This window comes from Lampris incognitus, chromosome 6 (assembly GCF_029633865.1).
Source record: "Lampris incognitus isolate fLamInc1 chromosome 6, fLamInc1.hap2, whole genome shotgun sequence".
In the NCBI taxonomy this organism is placed as follows: Eukaryota; Metazoa; Chordata; class Actinopteri; order Lampriformes; family Lampridae; genus Lampris; species Lampris incognitus.
In genome coordinates, this window is record NC_079216.1 from 18,770,373 (window position 1) to 18,787,028 (window position 16,656).

The 16,656-nt window shown below is 45.6% G+C and overlaps 1 protein-coding gene across 1 annotated transcript in view; it reads right to left on the minus strand.

Annotated features, from left to right (window-relative positions):
- Nucleotides 1-16,656, minus strand: part of LOC130114032 (zinc finger C3H1 domain-containing protein-like) — a 38,811-nt gene that overhangs the window by 7,426 nt on the left and 14,729 nt on the right. The window contains exons 11-27 of the mRNA XM_056281761.1: nt 16,170-16,288; nt 15,851-16,003; nt 15,219-15,393; nt 11,985-12,113; nt 10,292-10,906; nt 9,067-9,176; nt 8,839-8,970; nt 8,610-8,731; nt 8,411-8,512; nt 8,131-8,259; nt 6,161-6,338; nt 5,841-6,027; nt 4,518-4,709; nt 3,748-3,985; nt 3,460-3,565; nt 2,816-3,014; nt 2,550-2,644 (exon numbers count right to left, since the gene is read on the minus strand). Coding sequence (XP_056137736.1) covers nt 2,550-2,644; nt 2,816-3,014; nt 3,460-3,565; nt 3,748-3,985; nt 4,518-4,709; nt 5,841-6,027; nt 6,161-6,338; nt 8,131-8,259; nt 8,411-8,512; nt 8,610-8,731; nt 8,839-8,970; nt 9,067-9,176; nt 10,292-10,906; nt 11,985-12,113; nt 15,219-15,393; nt 15,851-16,003; nt 16,170-16,288 — 2,981 coding nt within the window. The remainder of the gene's footprint in view (nt 1-2,549; nt 2,645-2,815; nt 3,015-3,459; nt 3,566-3,747; nt 3,986-4,517; nt 4,710-5,840; nt 6,028-6,160; nt 6,339-8,130; nt 8,260-8,410; nt 8,513-8,609; nt 8,732-8,838; nt 8,971-9,066; nt 9,177-10,291; nt 10,907-11,984; nt 12,114-15,218; nt 15,394-15,850; nt 16,004-16,169; nt 16,289-16,656) is intronic.

Here is a 16,656-nt window from a genome sequence, read left to right on the forward strand (position 1 = left end):
CAGTTCATGTCAAACGTTTTGTTGGGAAATACAGTCTGTAACAGATAAGTTCCACCCATTCAATCTGCTGCCTTCTACATAACTTTATTCAAGTGTGTGGTGTTGACTTTCTGTAAGTTTTTGTTTATTTTGCATTGTATACATACACACTAACAAACCACACTTGTGTAATACTACTACTACTTTCGGCTGCTCCTGTTAGGGGTCGCCACAGCGGATCATCCGTTTCCATCTTTTCCTGTCCTCTGCATCTTCCTCTGTCACACCAGCCACCTGCATGTCTTCCCTCACCACATCCATAAACCTCCTCTTTGGCCTTCCTCTTTTCCTCTAGCCTGGCAGCTCCATATTCAGCATCCTTCCCCCAATATACCCAGCATCTCTCCTCCACACATGTCCAAACCATCTCAATCTTGTCTCTCTTGCTTTTTCTCCAAACCGTCCAACCTGAGCTGTCCCTCTAATATAATCGTTCCTAATCCTCTCCTCCCTTCGTCACTCCCAATGAAAATCTTAGCATCTTCAACTCTGCCACCTCCAGCTCCACCTCCTGTCTTTTCATCAGTACCACTGTCTACAAACCACACAACATAGCTGGTCTCACAACCATCTTGAAAACCTTCCTTTTAAAACTCTTGCTGGTACCCTTCTGTCACAAATCACTCCTAACACTTCTCCACGCACTCCACCCTGCCTGTGCTCTCTTCTTCACCTCTCTTCCTCACTCCCCCTTATTTTGAACAGTTGACCCCAAATATTTAAACTCATCCACCTTCGCCACCTCCACTCCTTGCATCCTCACCATTCCACTGTCCTCCCTCTCATTCACGCATACATATTCCGTCTTGCTCCTACTGACTTTCACTCCTCTTCTATCCAGTGCATACCTCCACCTCTCCAGGCTCTCCTCAACCTGGTCCCTACTCTCACTACAGATCACAATGTCATCCGCAAACATCATCGTCCACGGAGACTCCTGCCTGATCTCATCCGTCAACCTGTCTATGACCATTGCAAACAAGAAAGGGCTCAGACCTGATCCTTGATGTAATCCCACCTCCACCTTGAACCCATCTGTCATTCCAACCGCACACCTCTACACTGTCACACTGCCCTCATATATATCCTGCACCACTCCTACATACTTCTCTGCCACTCCCCACTTCCGCATACAATACCAGACCTCCTCTCTCGGCACCCTGTCATATGCTTTCTCTAAATCTACAAAGACACAATGTAACTCCTCCTGACTGTCTCTATACTTCTCAATCAACATTCTCAAAGCAAACATTGCATCTGTGGTGCGCTTTTGTGGCATGAAGCCATACTGCTGCTCGCTGATCATCACCTCTCCTCTTAACCTAGCTTCTATTACTCTTTCCCATATCTTTATGCTGTGGCTGATCAACTTTATACCTCTGTAGTTGTTACAGTTCTGCACATCGCCCTTATTCTTGAAAATCGGTACCAGTATGCTTCTTCTCCACTCCTCAGGCATCCTCTCACTTTCCAGGATTGTGTTAAACAATCTAGTTAAAAACTCCACTGCCATCTCTCCTAAACATCTCCATGCCTCCACAGGTATGTCATCTGGACCAACTGCCTTTCCACTCTTCATCCTCTTCATAGCTGCCCTCACTTCCTCCTTGCTAACCTACCGCACTTCCTGATTCACTATCCCCACATCATCCAACCTTCTCTCTCTCTCTCATTATATTAATTCATCAGCCCCTCAAAGTACTCCTTCCACCTTCTCAACACATTCTCCTCGCTTGTCAGCACATTTCCATCTCTAGCCTTCATCACCCTAACCTGCTGCACATCCTTGCCAGCTCAGTCCCTCTGTCTAGCCAATCGGTACAAGTCCTTTTCTCCTTCCTTAGTGTCCAACCTCTCATATAACTCACCATACGCCTTTTCCTTTGCCACCACTCTTTTTGCTTTATGCTGCATCTCCTTGTACTCCTGTCTACTTTCTTCATCTCTCCGACTATCCCACTTCTTCGCCAACCTCTTCCTCTGTATATTTTCCTGGACTTTCTCATTCCACCACCAAGTCTCGTTGTATTCCTTTGTCCAGATGACACACCAAGTACCTTCTCCTAGCTGTCTCCCTCACTATTTCTGCAATGCTTGTCCAGCCATCTGGCAACTCTTCACTACCACCCAGTGCCTGTCTTAACTCCTCCCTGAACTCCACACAGCAGCCTTCCTTCTTCAACTTTCACCACTTGCTCTGCCTTCACGCTCTTCCGCTTCTTGATCTCCAAGAACCACACTACTGTAATGCAGGACCAAAAACTTCTGAAATATTTCTTGGCCACCAGCCACATGCTAATAGATTCTAAATTTCCCTAGTGTTTTCAGAAGTTTATTGTCCCAAAAAATGTCTTTTAGTAGAATGAGGTCTCTAAAAAATGGCTGGTTACATGGGCAGTTAATTTTTTCAGCCACAACCAAAACTTAATTTGCTGGCTTGCAAATGTGGAGATGTGCCTTGCCCATTGGAGATGATATAGTGAAGCTCAAGTAAATAAACAAAAACTTACTGCAAAACATCCACAGGTGGCCTCTGACTCTGTTCATCTTCACAGAGAGACAGGATGAATCCCCGAAACAATGGCACAATGGCATTGGACTTCTCCTGTGGACAGACACAACTTCTAAATCCACCCTCTCAAAAATGTTTGGTTCTCTCCTGCTATTATGAGAGAGACCTGCTATTATGAGACAAGCTGTAAAAAAATGACTCCAAGTCCCACTGCAGAGTGAATGAGAAGAAGAACATTCCTACTGTGATAACATCTGAGCTCACCTGATCCTTGAGAAACTTGCAGGTGTGGTAGAAGACCTGCGCATTGTTCGGACACTCCGCCAGGGCATGCAGCCACATGCTCACAGCCTTATCACTGTTGCCCTGTTGTATGTGGAGATCAGCCAGGGCATCGCGCAAGACACACGACTCAGGGCACACCTCCAGCAGGGACTGGCACAGCTGAATGCCCATGTCAAACCTGCAGGGAAAGCAAAGAGTACATCTTTGAGCACAAAACCAAGCAGGAAATACTACACAATAGTATTTTTTTTTTTGTTATGTAGTTTTTGTTTTTCACAGCCTCCTGAGCAGTGTTCTCTTGTGCTACGTAAAATCCCTGGACTACAATTTAAGATACCCGTCAAGACAAAACCTTTCATTCAAACTGAGTAAAAGCTATGTTTTAGCATCTACACCCTTCACACGAATACTTTTTAAACATTTTATCTGCACTGAAAAAGGAATTACGTAGAAAACAAAGAGTATCCAAACATCACACTATTAATATAATATACAGCAAAAAAGAAAGAAGCATACTTTGTTTGTACCATGCCTCACTGCGTGGCCACAAATGTACAAATTAACTCAAAAGCCCAAAAAATAACAGAAAACCAAGAAGAGCAGAATGACAGCAGCCAGCTCACCTTTCCAAGAGTTTATTTAGGAAGATAAGGTTGGTGTGGAGAGGCATACAGGCAAGTGTCCTTTCTCCTGGTGGCAGGGTTTCATTGGTGCACTGATGGATAGCATCTGAAAAAGGGAAAACACACACAGATCAATAAATATCCCAAGTGAAATGACAATGAGGTCTACAACTAAATAAAATATGTAGTCATTCATCCATTTAGATATGAATAATTCTTCTGTTATTTCCTGCAATATTTCTGAGGATTTGGACATTGTTGTACAAATTCTATTGGAGAATCTTGTACCTTCGAACAGAGCAATCAGGATGTCTGGTGGGGTGCTGATATCTTGTGGCGCTTGCCAGGGGAGCTGGAATGGCTCTCTGCTGACCAGCCGGGACGGGCTGGAAATAGCCGGGTCATACAGGCTGGAGGGCAGGCAGTCAAACTCTGTCAGGTGGATGTAAGAGAGCCACAGCAGGGCGCGGTCACCTGCCAAAAGGTGGTCAGCGATGCTTCTCTCACTAGATGATTTCAAGGCATTCTGGAAAATCAAGATTTTTTTTTTGCTTATTTTTTCCGAGGTACTCTATTGGTCCACCATGGGACATATTAAGTTAGCTAGTAGGGATACACTTCAGCAGGGTAGATAATTGGGATCACCTGGGACTGAAAGTGGAGTCTCTCTAATATTGGACTCTCTTTCAAACACTGAGCTACCCATCCATCAACCTTTAGGTATTGGGCCAAATACACACTTCTGTGTGCTTAGCATGGTTTCACTTTGCACTAATCCAGCTACAGTACAATGCGACAGCAGGAAAATTAATCCCACTGCATTGGTAGACAATGTTTGCTTATAAACCATATACTTCTAAAACACAAGGGAGTACACGTCTATGACATAAAATTCATCTTTATTATGAATATGTATTGAGAGGTTTGTTTTGGGTTTCAAACTACAGCGGTGCTTCATTGCTGCATAAAATGACAAAGAGGTTGTGAAGACAATGCTGTGCAGCGTGGTCTGTCTTTTTTGGCCCTTGGAACCTTTCAACCGCATCATGTTACAATACCTGTAAGATGGCCAGGGCACTCTCCATTCGGCCTGTGAACAGATTGATGTTGACCCTGTAGAGTAGAGCCTCTAGGAGATGGAAAGAGGTCTTCTCCATGACACCGTTGGAGGCCAGTGTAGTGAGCAGGTTCTGCAGGAGACGGTCACAGACAAAGTCCTTCCCTTCGAATGAGCTCTCCAAGTTCAAATACTGTGGGGGGGGGGGTGTGGAAGTAAACATTGTAACATCAGCTACAATTTAGAGACAAATTACTGTTATTTATTGAGCTGTATATTAGCTATTGGAATAGTGTAACATGCAAATGGTAAGACTTCTTCAAGTATTTAATGATAGTCCCCCTGATACATGAAAGCATGTCAAGACAATACAACTCAATCTTGCTATCAAATATCATACTTTAAGTCTGTAGTATTTTTTATAAACAGGTACCGATATATAAGTAGCTTCTTTAATATAGCATGTTTTTAACAATTTGTATTTAGTAACACTAGGTACCAACAGAGGATCGATGCATGCATAAAACTCTACCCAAAGATCCACTTAAATTGAGACAAGTCACCAGTGCCGGCGTGTCAGCGCACCGCCATACATAAAAGCATAGTAGAACCTGTGTCCGGGTAATGTAGCAGTCTATTCCGTTGCCTACCAACACGGGAATCGCCGGTTCGAATCCCCATGTTAGCTCCGGCTTGGTCGGGTGTCCCTACAAACACAACTGGCCGTGTCTGCGGGTGGGAAGCCGGATGTTGGTATGTGTCCTGGTCGCTGCACTAGCGTCGGGGCGCCTGTTCGGGGGGGCGGGGGGGGACTGGGGAGAATAGTGTGATCCTCCCATGCACTACGTTCTCCTGGCAAAACTCCTCACTGTCAGGTGAAAAGAAGCGGCTGGTGACTCCACATGTATCGGAGGAGGCATGTGGTAGTCTGCAGCCCTCCCTGGATTGGCAGAGGGGGGTGGAGCAGTGATCGGGATGGCTCGGAAGAGTGGGGTGATTGGCCAGATACGATTGGGGTGAAAAGGGGGGGGATAGATAGAAGAACCAGAGTTTTAGCTATTTGTGTCAAAGTATCTGGTGGTAAAAGTAGTCCACAAGCTCGGTCTGCTATATGTATTTGCTAGCCACCATAACGCTGTGTCCCCTTTCGACTACCTGCCTTATCCCTCTGAATTTCCATGGGGTCTGGCTGTAGAACTAACACTCTCAGGGGTAAGCAGTCAGCAACCAATCATTTGTCCAAAATACGCCACCAATATAGCGTATCAAAAGAACATCCATTTGCGTTTAAATTCTCAGAGTTGTAGCTTTGACAAAGACATACACTCCACCACACTTGGCAGTCGGGGGCGTGCTCAACAGCCGTCTCGCACATCTCCTGGATCTCCTTCCGGCTCCCTCGCCTGGAGAACAGCGACAGATAGTGGCACCAAATCTCTGGGTTGTCGCAGTTATCCTCCAGGGCACGGGACAGTGTGTTCAAGGCGGCATCCAAGCACTCTGATGCAGGGCTGGAGAGCAGGAAAACTCTGTTAAATTGTTGCTTGGCCACCACTGCTAAAGAAAATTTGAAAATGAACACTGCAGAGACACACACACTGCACTGCATGTCAATCACACATTAGCCTGTGCTTTGCTACTCACACTTCAATCTGGTTGAGGTATCTGAAGGCCAGCTTGATCCAAAGCTGAGCAACCTTGGGGCTCTCCAACACACTGCTCTCCAGGTTTGATATGTCGTCCGTTTCACTGACAAAATAGCGCTTGTCTTCTGAAGTGACACACACGTCCAGGGTGGACAAGCTGGTTTTGGAGCCGTCATCTGTGAAATGGTAAACAGACAATCATAAGAGATTTGTCCTCGATCAGACAAGAATAAAGCATCAAGGGGCATCCGGGTGGCGTGGCAGTCTGTTCCATTGCCTACCAACACGGGCATCGCTGGACTGAATCCCCATGTTAGCTCCGGCTTGGTTGGGCATCCCTACAGACGCAATTGGCTGTGTCTGCGGGTGGGAAGCTGGATGTGGGTATGTGTCCTGGTCGCTGCACTAGCGCCTCCTCTGGTTGGTCGGGGCAACAGTTCAGGGGGGAGGGGGAACTGGGGGGAATAGTGTGATCCTCCCAAGCACTATATCCCCCTGGCAAAACTCCTCACTGTCAGGTGAAGAGAAGCGGCTGGCGACTCCACATGTATCGGAGGAGGCATGTGGTAGTCTGCAGCCCTCCCCACATCGGTACAGGGGGTGGAGCAGTGACCAGGACAGCTCGGAATAGTGGGGTAATCGGCCGGATAAAATTGGGGAGAAAAAGGATAAAGAAAAAAAAATCCAAAAATAAATAAATAAAGCATGAAGGCTTTTTCGAGCTGCTGGGTTGAATCAGGTGCAGACTCAAGACTTTTCAAGCTCTTGACAGATATGAGAACTAATGTGGTTTTGTGGGGGCACTCCATCATGGACTCGTTATTGGACTATGGATGCTATTTGGTAGACACTTTAATCAAAAGCTCTTACGATACTAAAAGATACATTTCAAGTATGGGTGGCCTCTGTGGAATGGAACAACTAACCTTGGCAATACTAATGCCTTGCTACATGCTTTCCAGAGTGTTCCACAACATTCAGAACACTTCTCACAACCAGTGTCTGTGGTCAAGTCAAGTCAATTTTATTTGTCTAGCTCATTATCACAAATTAGCCTTGGAGGAGGGATCTCGCTCCCAAGATGGACAACGTACCATGGATGTTGTGTTTACAAAATTCACAGAATAAAACACTGAAAGAGAACAACAGAATTATAATGGAATTATAAAATATATGAAGAATATGATGAAGAGGAAGCCCAGCAGTGTCCAGATGCCACCGCAACAGCCCAGGGGTCTCATTTAGAAAACAGTGGATAGGATTCTTACTAAAAGTGCATGTGTGCAGAAAAGCTGAAAATGGCATACAGCAAAAAAAAACAAAAAGGGATTTAAACGTGTGAGACGCATCATTACACAATCAGGCTTCAGTTCACCACCTCACACCTGCGTTTACATACAGGTGCGCACACTCTCCCGTCACGTTTGTTTTTATAGACCACAAATTTTGTGTGGGAAGTGGCGTATGCCTATTTCAGGCTCCATTTTGTGCATACGCAACGGTTATAAATGAGACCCCAGGACCTGATCCACGCAACGACCATCACCATGGCGACCTGGGAGGAGGACAGACTACACATGCACACAGGGGAGACTTCCCATCACATCATCCATCCATTATCCGAATCGCTTATCCTGCTCTCAGGGTTGCGGGGATGCCGGAGCCTATCCCAGCAGTCATTGGGCAACAGGCGGGGAGACACCCTGGACAGGCTGTCAGGCCATCACAAGGCTTCATCACATCATTCAAATACGTAATATAATTTTGTTATCCTGTTTTAATGTTATATCCTTCTCTCACTACGATGCATGACTAATTTTTTTATATGGTGATGGTGGTCGTGTGGCTCGGGTCCTCGGCTGTTCCGACGGCGTCTGGACACTGCTTGGCAACCTCTCCTCATCATATTCTTTACATTCTGGGACTTTGCCTCACATATACATGACTGTCAGTAAACGTCATTCTTACTGTATTTTTCCAGAGACACGCTGCTGTCTACACTCTCGTCCTCACTGTCTTCTGTTGGGCTGGGGCTCACCGGAATTGACGGTTTTGGTCTCCACCCCCTCATGTCCTTACACGTGGTGAAGGGAGGCACTAGAGGAGGGGTCGTCACACTTTTAAAATGATCGATCCACAGTGAAAAAGTAACACTGACTCTCACAAAATGATTTATGTCGCCATGCTGAAATAGTTTTCCTTCAAGAAGGGAATATGCAAAGTGCTTTTGACAGCTTGGATAACTAACCGTGGCGTTTACTTTCGTTCACTTTGCTCACAAGAAGCACGGCCTTCTGGTCGATCCCCATGCAGTCCTTTTTCGTGCCGAACAGCCTCTTGATATACTTTTCTAAATGAAAAGATGAATCACACATTAAGATATAACTAATTTGGAAAACAGGTAAGAGTTTGATTGACGTATATATTTTTTATTTTTGAAGACCAACCTGTGGAATTATTTATATCCTCGTTAGAGCTGCTCTCTGAGCAGCTGATCAGGGACAGGTTGTAGGACAGAATATCCTGGAAAAGCTGGTTTCCAGTCAAAGTACAATCTCTCATATGTTGCCTGGGAAACAAAGGATAAGAAATCACAAATTAAACGATAAATGGTCAATGGACAGATGGTCCACCTGGTTCAAAGAGGGGTCAGTGTTTTTGTTTTAAATTACTCACCATCGGCAGTCGTCGTCATTACAGGTGCCTGTGAGGTCAAACTGGCAAAAACACTTCCTGGGATCTATGCTGTTGCTGTACGTCACAGAGCTCAATGACAACTTCTCCTTGGTCCTGTAGTATGGGCTAAACCTGAGAGAGCAGAATCATTTAGGAATTCATGTTTTATTTTGTTTTTTTAACTTCCATATTCTACTGAAAACATACAACTAAGACAATGTCCTGTACCTGTAAGACTTGAAGACAAGGAGAGGACTTCGGTAAGGTCCAAAGGGAACAGGCTTCAGATCTAGATTCGCTGCTTGGCCTGTGACTGCTTCTGCATCGACTGCAAGCACCTGCACAGCACGCCAGCAAAATAAAGCACAACCTCAGCAATTACATCCCAAATATATATATACAGATATACACACACGCAGATATATATATATATATATATATATATATATATATATATATATATATATATGTATATATATATATATATATATATATATATATGTTGCCTTTCAAGCCCCAAAGTATCTTGTGAATGGACTGTATTAACCTCTCAAGCAGACTGTATCTGCCTTCCCTTTCACTGATTTAAAAAAAAAAAAAAAAGGCAACGCAGACCAAAACACAAATGTTACAAAGCAGAGCAACATCCACAACAAAAGATGACATATGTAGAAATGCTGCAGACTGTGGCCATATCACGTGGCTGTTTTCCTGATATGGCTTCCTGTACACAACAAACTACCATCCACTAATATCGCCATGATGCACCGATCGGCTGGTGACTGTAATCGGCTGATTTCCAACTTGATCTGCTGTGACCGCTGACCGGCTGACCGGTCTGATATATCAGATTCTGTGACGGTCAAATTAACACGCATGCGCTGAACGACGGTTCCTGTGTTCGTGACGTGAGCCACAGTGGCAGACAGTAACGTCACAGCCACACACCCACACACACGTGCGAAAACATGTTGTCAAAAACCGTCGTTTACTTTATCCAAAGGAGTTGAATCAAGTGCAACTGGACTTGGTATATATCCGTGAAGACGTTTCGCCTCTCATCCAAGAGGCTTCCTCCGTTTGTGCCTTTCTAGGACCAAGCTAGTCTGACTGGCTGGTGATGAGACTCAGAATTTATCCTCTAGGAGTCGTTGTCAGAGCTATAGATGTCCATGGCTCTTTGTGATCCGATGTTTACCAACGCCCGTCGCTAACAGAGCCATAGATATGCGTGGCTCTTTCATGTACCGATGTTATGGTCGCGCCCGTCATTATCGGAGCTATTGATATGTGTGGCTCTCCTGTGCTCCGATGTCCAGCTGGGCCGTTGGCAACGGGCCCGGCTGGACATCGGAGCTATAGCTATAGCTCTTGTTGAGCTGAAAACTCAACAACATTTAATGGCTTGTAACAAGGCTTTTGATAAGGAGCTTTTTCAAGTTTCCAATCTCACCTTTCCGACTGAGGGGTTGCCAGTGTCCTCCCTCACATTTTGCAGTTCACTTAGCAAAAGTTCCCCAAGCCGCGCCTGCTGCTGATATCTCTCTTTCAGGGCCTCTATGTCCAGCCCAGCGAATACTTCTGAAGTCCCCGTTGAGGCAGGCGTGGCCTTGGCGGTGCTGTTGTCTTTAGCTGGTGTCAAGCCTAGCTGCTCAAGATTGGGCTTGGTGAAGGAGCTGGACTGTCGGAGTGAGTGGCGGCGGCGGGTGCCCTTGATGGAAGCAGCAGGTTCAGCCTCGCTTTCCTCCGTCTCGGCGACGTCCCCACTATCCAGTACGAGTTTGTCCTGGGTGAGGTCATGCAGGGAAGGCTGAGGCAGGGGGAAGGGGCTTGAAGTGGGCGGTATCTGGCTTTGGAGGTGTGGCGGGGTGGATGCTTGCTGAGGCAGTTCGGCAGGAGGTTCTAACATGGCACCCCGGTTGCGCAGGGCCTGGGCTTCCTTCAGCTTCTGGATCTTGAGGGCATACTCTGACTCCAGCTGCTGCAGCCTCTGCTTCTGGGCAATCAGCTCGGCGAAGTGGTGCTCTGAGCCACGGGGAGCCCGGTCCATAAGCTGCAGTTTCACAGGCTGATGGTTGAACAAGAGAAAAAAAAAGAAATTACCAATTTTATTAGCTTTTTTTTCCCCTGAATCAGAAACAGGAACAAATTCTTTTCCTCATTTTACTTTGCTAATGAACTAATGAAACATCTTTAATTTCTCTTTCAATCCAAGAAGAAAAACGTCTTTCACCCATCAGCATCATTCAGCTAAGTTGCAATATTGAACCGAATTGGCAAACATGAACAGACGGCTACATTTCAGTTGGACAACTTATCTACGAAGAAAACTGAGAGGAAAGAGAGAAAAAAATTTTTTTACAAACCATAGTCTTTAATAAATGAAGGGATGTAGGAAATGTGTTTTTCGCCAGTAGAAAAACCTATTTTATATGTGGAGATTTGTGCAATAATCAACATCCATATGAAAAAAAAGAAAAGAAAAAAAGGCATATATTCTTACAGATCGATTTATAGGCTTGAAAGTATTGCAGTCTATGGAGAATTTGAGAATTAAACTGACTGACTTAAGAATAATGAACTTCAGAGTATAACTGATATTAGATTAGCATGTCATGAGATTCAACGAACCCACAATTTCAGCCTCAACATTAAAAAACAATCAGAGAGGTTGAGATGACATTTCTATTTGTGCGATGGTTGCAAAACAGCTTATAAGCAGTCCTAGTATTAAGACTATGTGCACAGCAACCAAACCAAATTACTCATGACATGGCTGGTCATCCTGCCCGTATCTTACAGATAAGAAGCATCAGGAGGCTTTGTGAGTTATTGCTTGTGAAGTTGTGCTTCATCATTGGCAGTTATTTATCATCCGCGATGCTAAAGTGCACCATGTCCAGTAGGTGGTTCTTATTTATTGGTCATTCTGGGGCATGTACCTACATGAACAACAAGCAGAATCTATGGATTTAACGTGACTACATTACCTCAACTCAATCCTTTTCCTTTAGGCTGCTGTTTATACCTACAACATACAGTAAGCAACGCAAGACCTATGCTGTACAAAGCAAAACTAGCCCACATTTATTTTGCTGATTTCCTCAAAGAGGCATTGACTGTGTGTGGTGTGTTGTGGTGCTCACCGGAATTTGGCTGGAGTCTGCGCGGCGTTTCAGCCCCCTGCCAGTGGCCATCTGGACGTGGGCCAGCTCCCTCTCCAGCTTGATTGCCAGACTCTTCTTTATGGACACGCGATGCTCCACACGATGCACCTAGAGCAGAGCAACGGAGTCAGCTCTATCACAAGGGCTTTGTAATTCAGCCCAGGCGGTGTGCAGCTTAACGGGTGGAGTGTGATACAAACCCAGATAGAGATTAAAGCAGGGAACGGCACTGTTTGGATTTTTCAGTTTTGATATTTAAAGTGGTATCTCAGGAATCAGGATGTTTCCCCCAGCCTACAGCAGTGCAACACAAAGACAAAGACATATCCAAAACCTACAACACATATATCCAAACTACAAAGAAAACAAAAACCTACAAAACTAAAAAACAACACATATATCCAACATATCCAATAAATAAATAAATAAATAATCCACTGCCCAAGAGAGCGAACGCCAGCCAGGAGATGGCTGACCGAACTGCCGTCTGCATGGGCTAGCAGTTAGCTTAGCCTGCCCTGCTTTCGCCTCCTGCCAGACCGCCTTCCGCGTTTCCTCTTCGGGTGAAACTCCAGGCAGGGCCATGGTCCCTGGGCCCACCGCAGGCAGCAGACCAGGCTCCCCCAGCCGATCCAACACCAGTTCTCCCAGCCAGACACCTTCGACACACCTCCTCGCACTCCACACGACGACACCAAAAACACAGTAAACGCCAGGCGAGGCCGCCGCCAGACCGCCCTCGGTGTTATCGGAACTGCCGGTCTGCATGGGCTAGCAGTTAGCTTAGCCTGCTCCGGTTCCGTGTCCTGTCAGACCACGCTTGGTGTTTCCTCTTTGGGCAGGGCCACAGTCCCCGGGCCCACAGGATACGGCAGACCAAGCTCCCTCAGCCGATCCAGCGCCAGCTCTCCCAGCCATCAGATGAAGACACAAACCCCGACGTGGACAAAGACACTGCATGGATGTCACTGGGTGAGGCCGCCGCAAACGTTAAGTTTGCACCGCCATCTTCCCACACCGGTACTGGGTGAGGCTGCTGCAAACATAAGTTCGCGCCGCCACCTTCCCACACCGGAAGCAGAGAATTATCTCAATTCTGTATCAGAACTAAACTACAAGAGTGCACTCGAGTAGAGTTCAGATCCCCGCCAGGCCTATGTCCCCTCCTCCGGTGCTCAGACTTGGCAACAAACCACCACTTTTTTCACCTACCAGGAGAAGGGGAAAAATATGAAGAAACTGCCTGCATATCTCCCCATTTCCGGTGCTCAGACTCAAGCGAAAAACCAGTTGAGCAGTTAGCACTTAATCAATTGTGGTATGAAACAGATTTTTCAAAGTTTTGAATCAACTCAACTACGAGAGGTCCTTGGTCACACAGTCAAAAATTACTGGGCTGACAGGCCCAGTAGTATGCGAGGTGTTTTGTCAGTCTGTGGATGTGAAGCATCCGAGGCGGGCCCTCATATGAATGTGACCAAGTCTAATAGGAACTTACAATTTCCAAAAAGAAAAGGCTTGCTATGCGACCATATTGGTCTAACCCTAACCGTCTTTATTTTCATAATATAAAACAACTGGGCAAACTGCTTACGCTGGTGCATGCAAGACTCACATCTACGGGTTGACTCAGACCGGGCAGCGACAAGAACATACAACACTTCCTGTTTTGACTGCAACCTAGAGGAAAGCATTCCTTTAAACGCTTGCATTTTTTTGATTATCAAAATTCTTTTCATAACTTTTGATCATGTCGTTGGCCGATCTGAGTTAACCGGAGATGAGAATCGCGCATGCGCGAGCACAAACGGTTTACCCAGCTTTACTATATCATGAAAATAAAGACAAACAGGTTATTTTTGGTTCATCCAGTGTTCCTCCAGTTCTCCTGTGTAGAGATCAGCAGTGAATGATTTGATGACTTGTGAAATACGACTTCTCATTTACTTTCAAGACTAATACCCGAAAACATGTTTTTTTTGGGGGGGGGGTTCCCCCCCCTTTTCTCCCCAATTGTATACGGCCAATCACCCCACTCTTCCGAATCTTCCTGGTTGCTGCTCCCCCCCCCCCCTCTGTTGATCTGGGGAGGGCTACAGACTACCACATGCCTCCTCTGATACATGTGGAGTCACCAGCTGCTTCTTTCCACCTGACAGTGAGGCGTTTCACCAGGGGGGCGTAGCGCGTGGGGGGATCACGCTACCCCCCCCCCCCAAACAGGTGCCCCGACCAGAGGAGGCACTAGTGCAGCAACCAGGACACATAAACACATCCCACCCACAGACACGGTCAATTGTGTCTGTAGGGACGCCCGACCAAGCCGGAGGCAACACGGGGATTTGAACCAGTGAGCCCCGTGCAGGTAGGCAGTGGAATAGACCACTACGCTACCCGGACGCCCCAAATACATAATGTTTTGATCAGAGGTGGAAAACTCCACTTCAGAAAGTAGAAGTACCAACCATGTATTTGCTCCACCCATGCACTAAACCAGCTGATTCTAATTAGCAAAAAACTTCAGCCAGGTAGGAGAACTAATTAGTGAAATCAGCTGGTTTAGTCCATGGTTGGAGCAAATACATGGTTAGTACTTCTACTTTCTGAAGCCGGGTTTTCCACCTGTGGTTTTGACACTATCACTGCCTGGATCTGAGTTAACCGCAGATGCGGTTTGTGCATGTGCACGGTTGACTTAGATCAGGCAATGACAAAGAGCAGCGTTGGTCAAGTGAGCTAGAGAATGAATGAAGAGAGGGAGCAGCGGTAGCGAGAACAAATGTTTTTCAAAGGTTTAGAATCACCGCAACCACGTGAGATTCGTCATCATACAGTCATAACTGCAAAAAAGAATTTAGGATAATAGTCCCAGTAGTATGTGTGAGAGAGCGAGACACACGACACACACGCGCACACACACACACACAGAATAGCCCCTTCCTGACGGGGATAATAACTCATCATGCTCTTAGCATCTGTGGGTTTAATGTAGTTAATATTATGAGTCACAGTTTCAAATTGATAGCACTCGTGAACTAGTGACCACCTGTTACAGCCCCCCCCCATTCCTACTTATTTATTCTTTTTCGTAGCACAATGGGTGAGGTTAACACACTGTCAAAACCTATTTGGTTTCTCCTTTTTCCCCATATTTTGAGTCTTTTTTTCCCCTCACTTATTCGTAGAATGCTTGCCGGGCACAGAGTAACCAACCTGTTCCTGGAGCTTCTTGAGGAGGATTCTGTTGGCACTAACTATCTTCTCAGAGGCCAGCAGCTGTTCTTTGAGCTTGGTCACCTTAGCCTCCGCCGTCTTGAGCGACTCGCGCTTTTTCAGCTCCTGTTGGAGCAACTGCCTCAGGATGGCTTCATCTTTCTGCAGCAGGGTTCTGGGCAAAACACGGAGACAACCCTTAAGTTGTCTCAAAGTCACGCTTTTCCAACCTACTTCCCAAGACTTAATCGTCTCCCTATACAGCTGCACCTCCAATATACACCGTGCTGCTAACAAAGAATGCTACCGGTGGTGTAACTCTAAGGTGCAAAGTATATCTACGTATAAGGTGATCTGTGCCATCAAATACAGTGATTTTAACTTTCACATTGTAGCACAAAATAATCGCATTTTATCCAGTGTATATTACCAATTATGTCTGCTGTAGTTGAAAATAGCCAAGATATTGAAACGGTGCAATAAAATAATTTTATCATCTCATCATAAACAATATAAATAACGAACAAAAATCTCTCCATGAGAAACGCGTGGATTTGTCACTTTTGCAGATATTCGAACCTGTTTGTGCCCCCCCTTCAACCACATGCACATCTGTGTGCTATGGGCCTAACCTGTGTTTGCTCAGCCGCTCCTCTGCTTCAGTCAGCTGGATCTCCGCTGTTGCTTTGGCTGATAGTAAGTCCACCTCAGAGTCAGAAACCACCGGGGAAGCAGAGTGCCGAGGGCTGTGACTGTGCTCCTTCAGCATCTTCAGCTTCTCCCTGCTGGAACCGGGCAGCAGAATCTTAATTTCCCTGACATGTCACAACCACAGCTAGAAATAAATCAGTCTTGGGCTGGTGGCTGCTGTCAATTCTCAACCTCATGCTTAGGTTCAGGCAACTAGCAAAAGAATACGGTCTAGCGACTGGGTTTGTGTGCTAACAATACCTGGCAATTTCCTCTCTGAGCTGGCGGTACTCTGCCTTCTTGGCATCAGGCAAGGCTTCTGGAGTCCTGACCGGGTTGTTCTCTTTCTCAGAACCAGAGACTCCTTTTGGGTTTGCTGCCTGAAATGCCAGAGAAACAGTTTTATGTTACCTATCAAGACTAGTAACACATTTTACAACCAAGAGAAGAATGGTGGTATGAGGGTTTTTTTGTTTTTTGTTTTTTATTGTGAATAACCAGGCTGTCCAAGAAGACTGGAATTTCTTATATACACAATTTGGTAATTTGCATATCGTTAAAACCCATTTTAAACCATTAAACAATCATTTCATATTAAAAATTATACACCAGTTTTTTTCCCTTTAACCTGAACATAAATTAAACTAAAATCTAAGAAGATTGAAAAAGCCAAAGAAGTAAATAGAAATGTGCCCAAATTCATTAATTTTTGTCAGCCAACATGAAATGCAGCCAAATGTAGCTGACT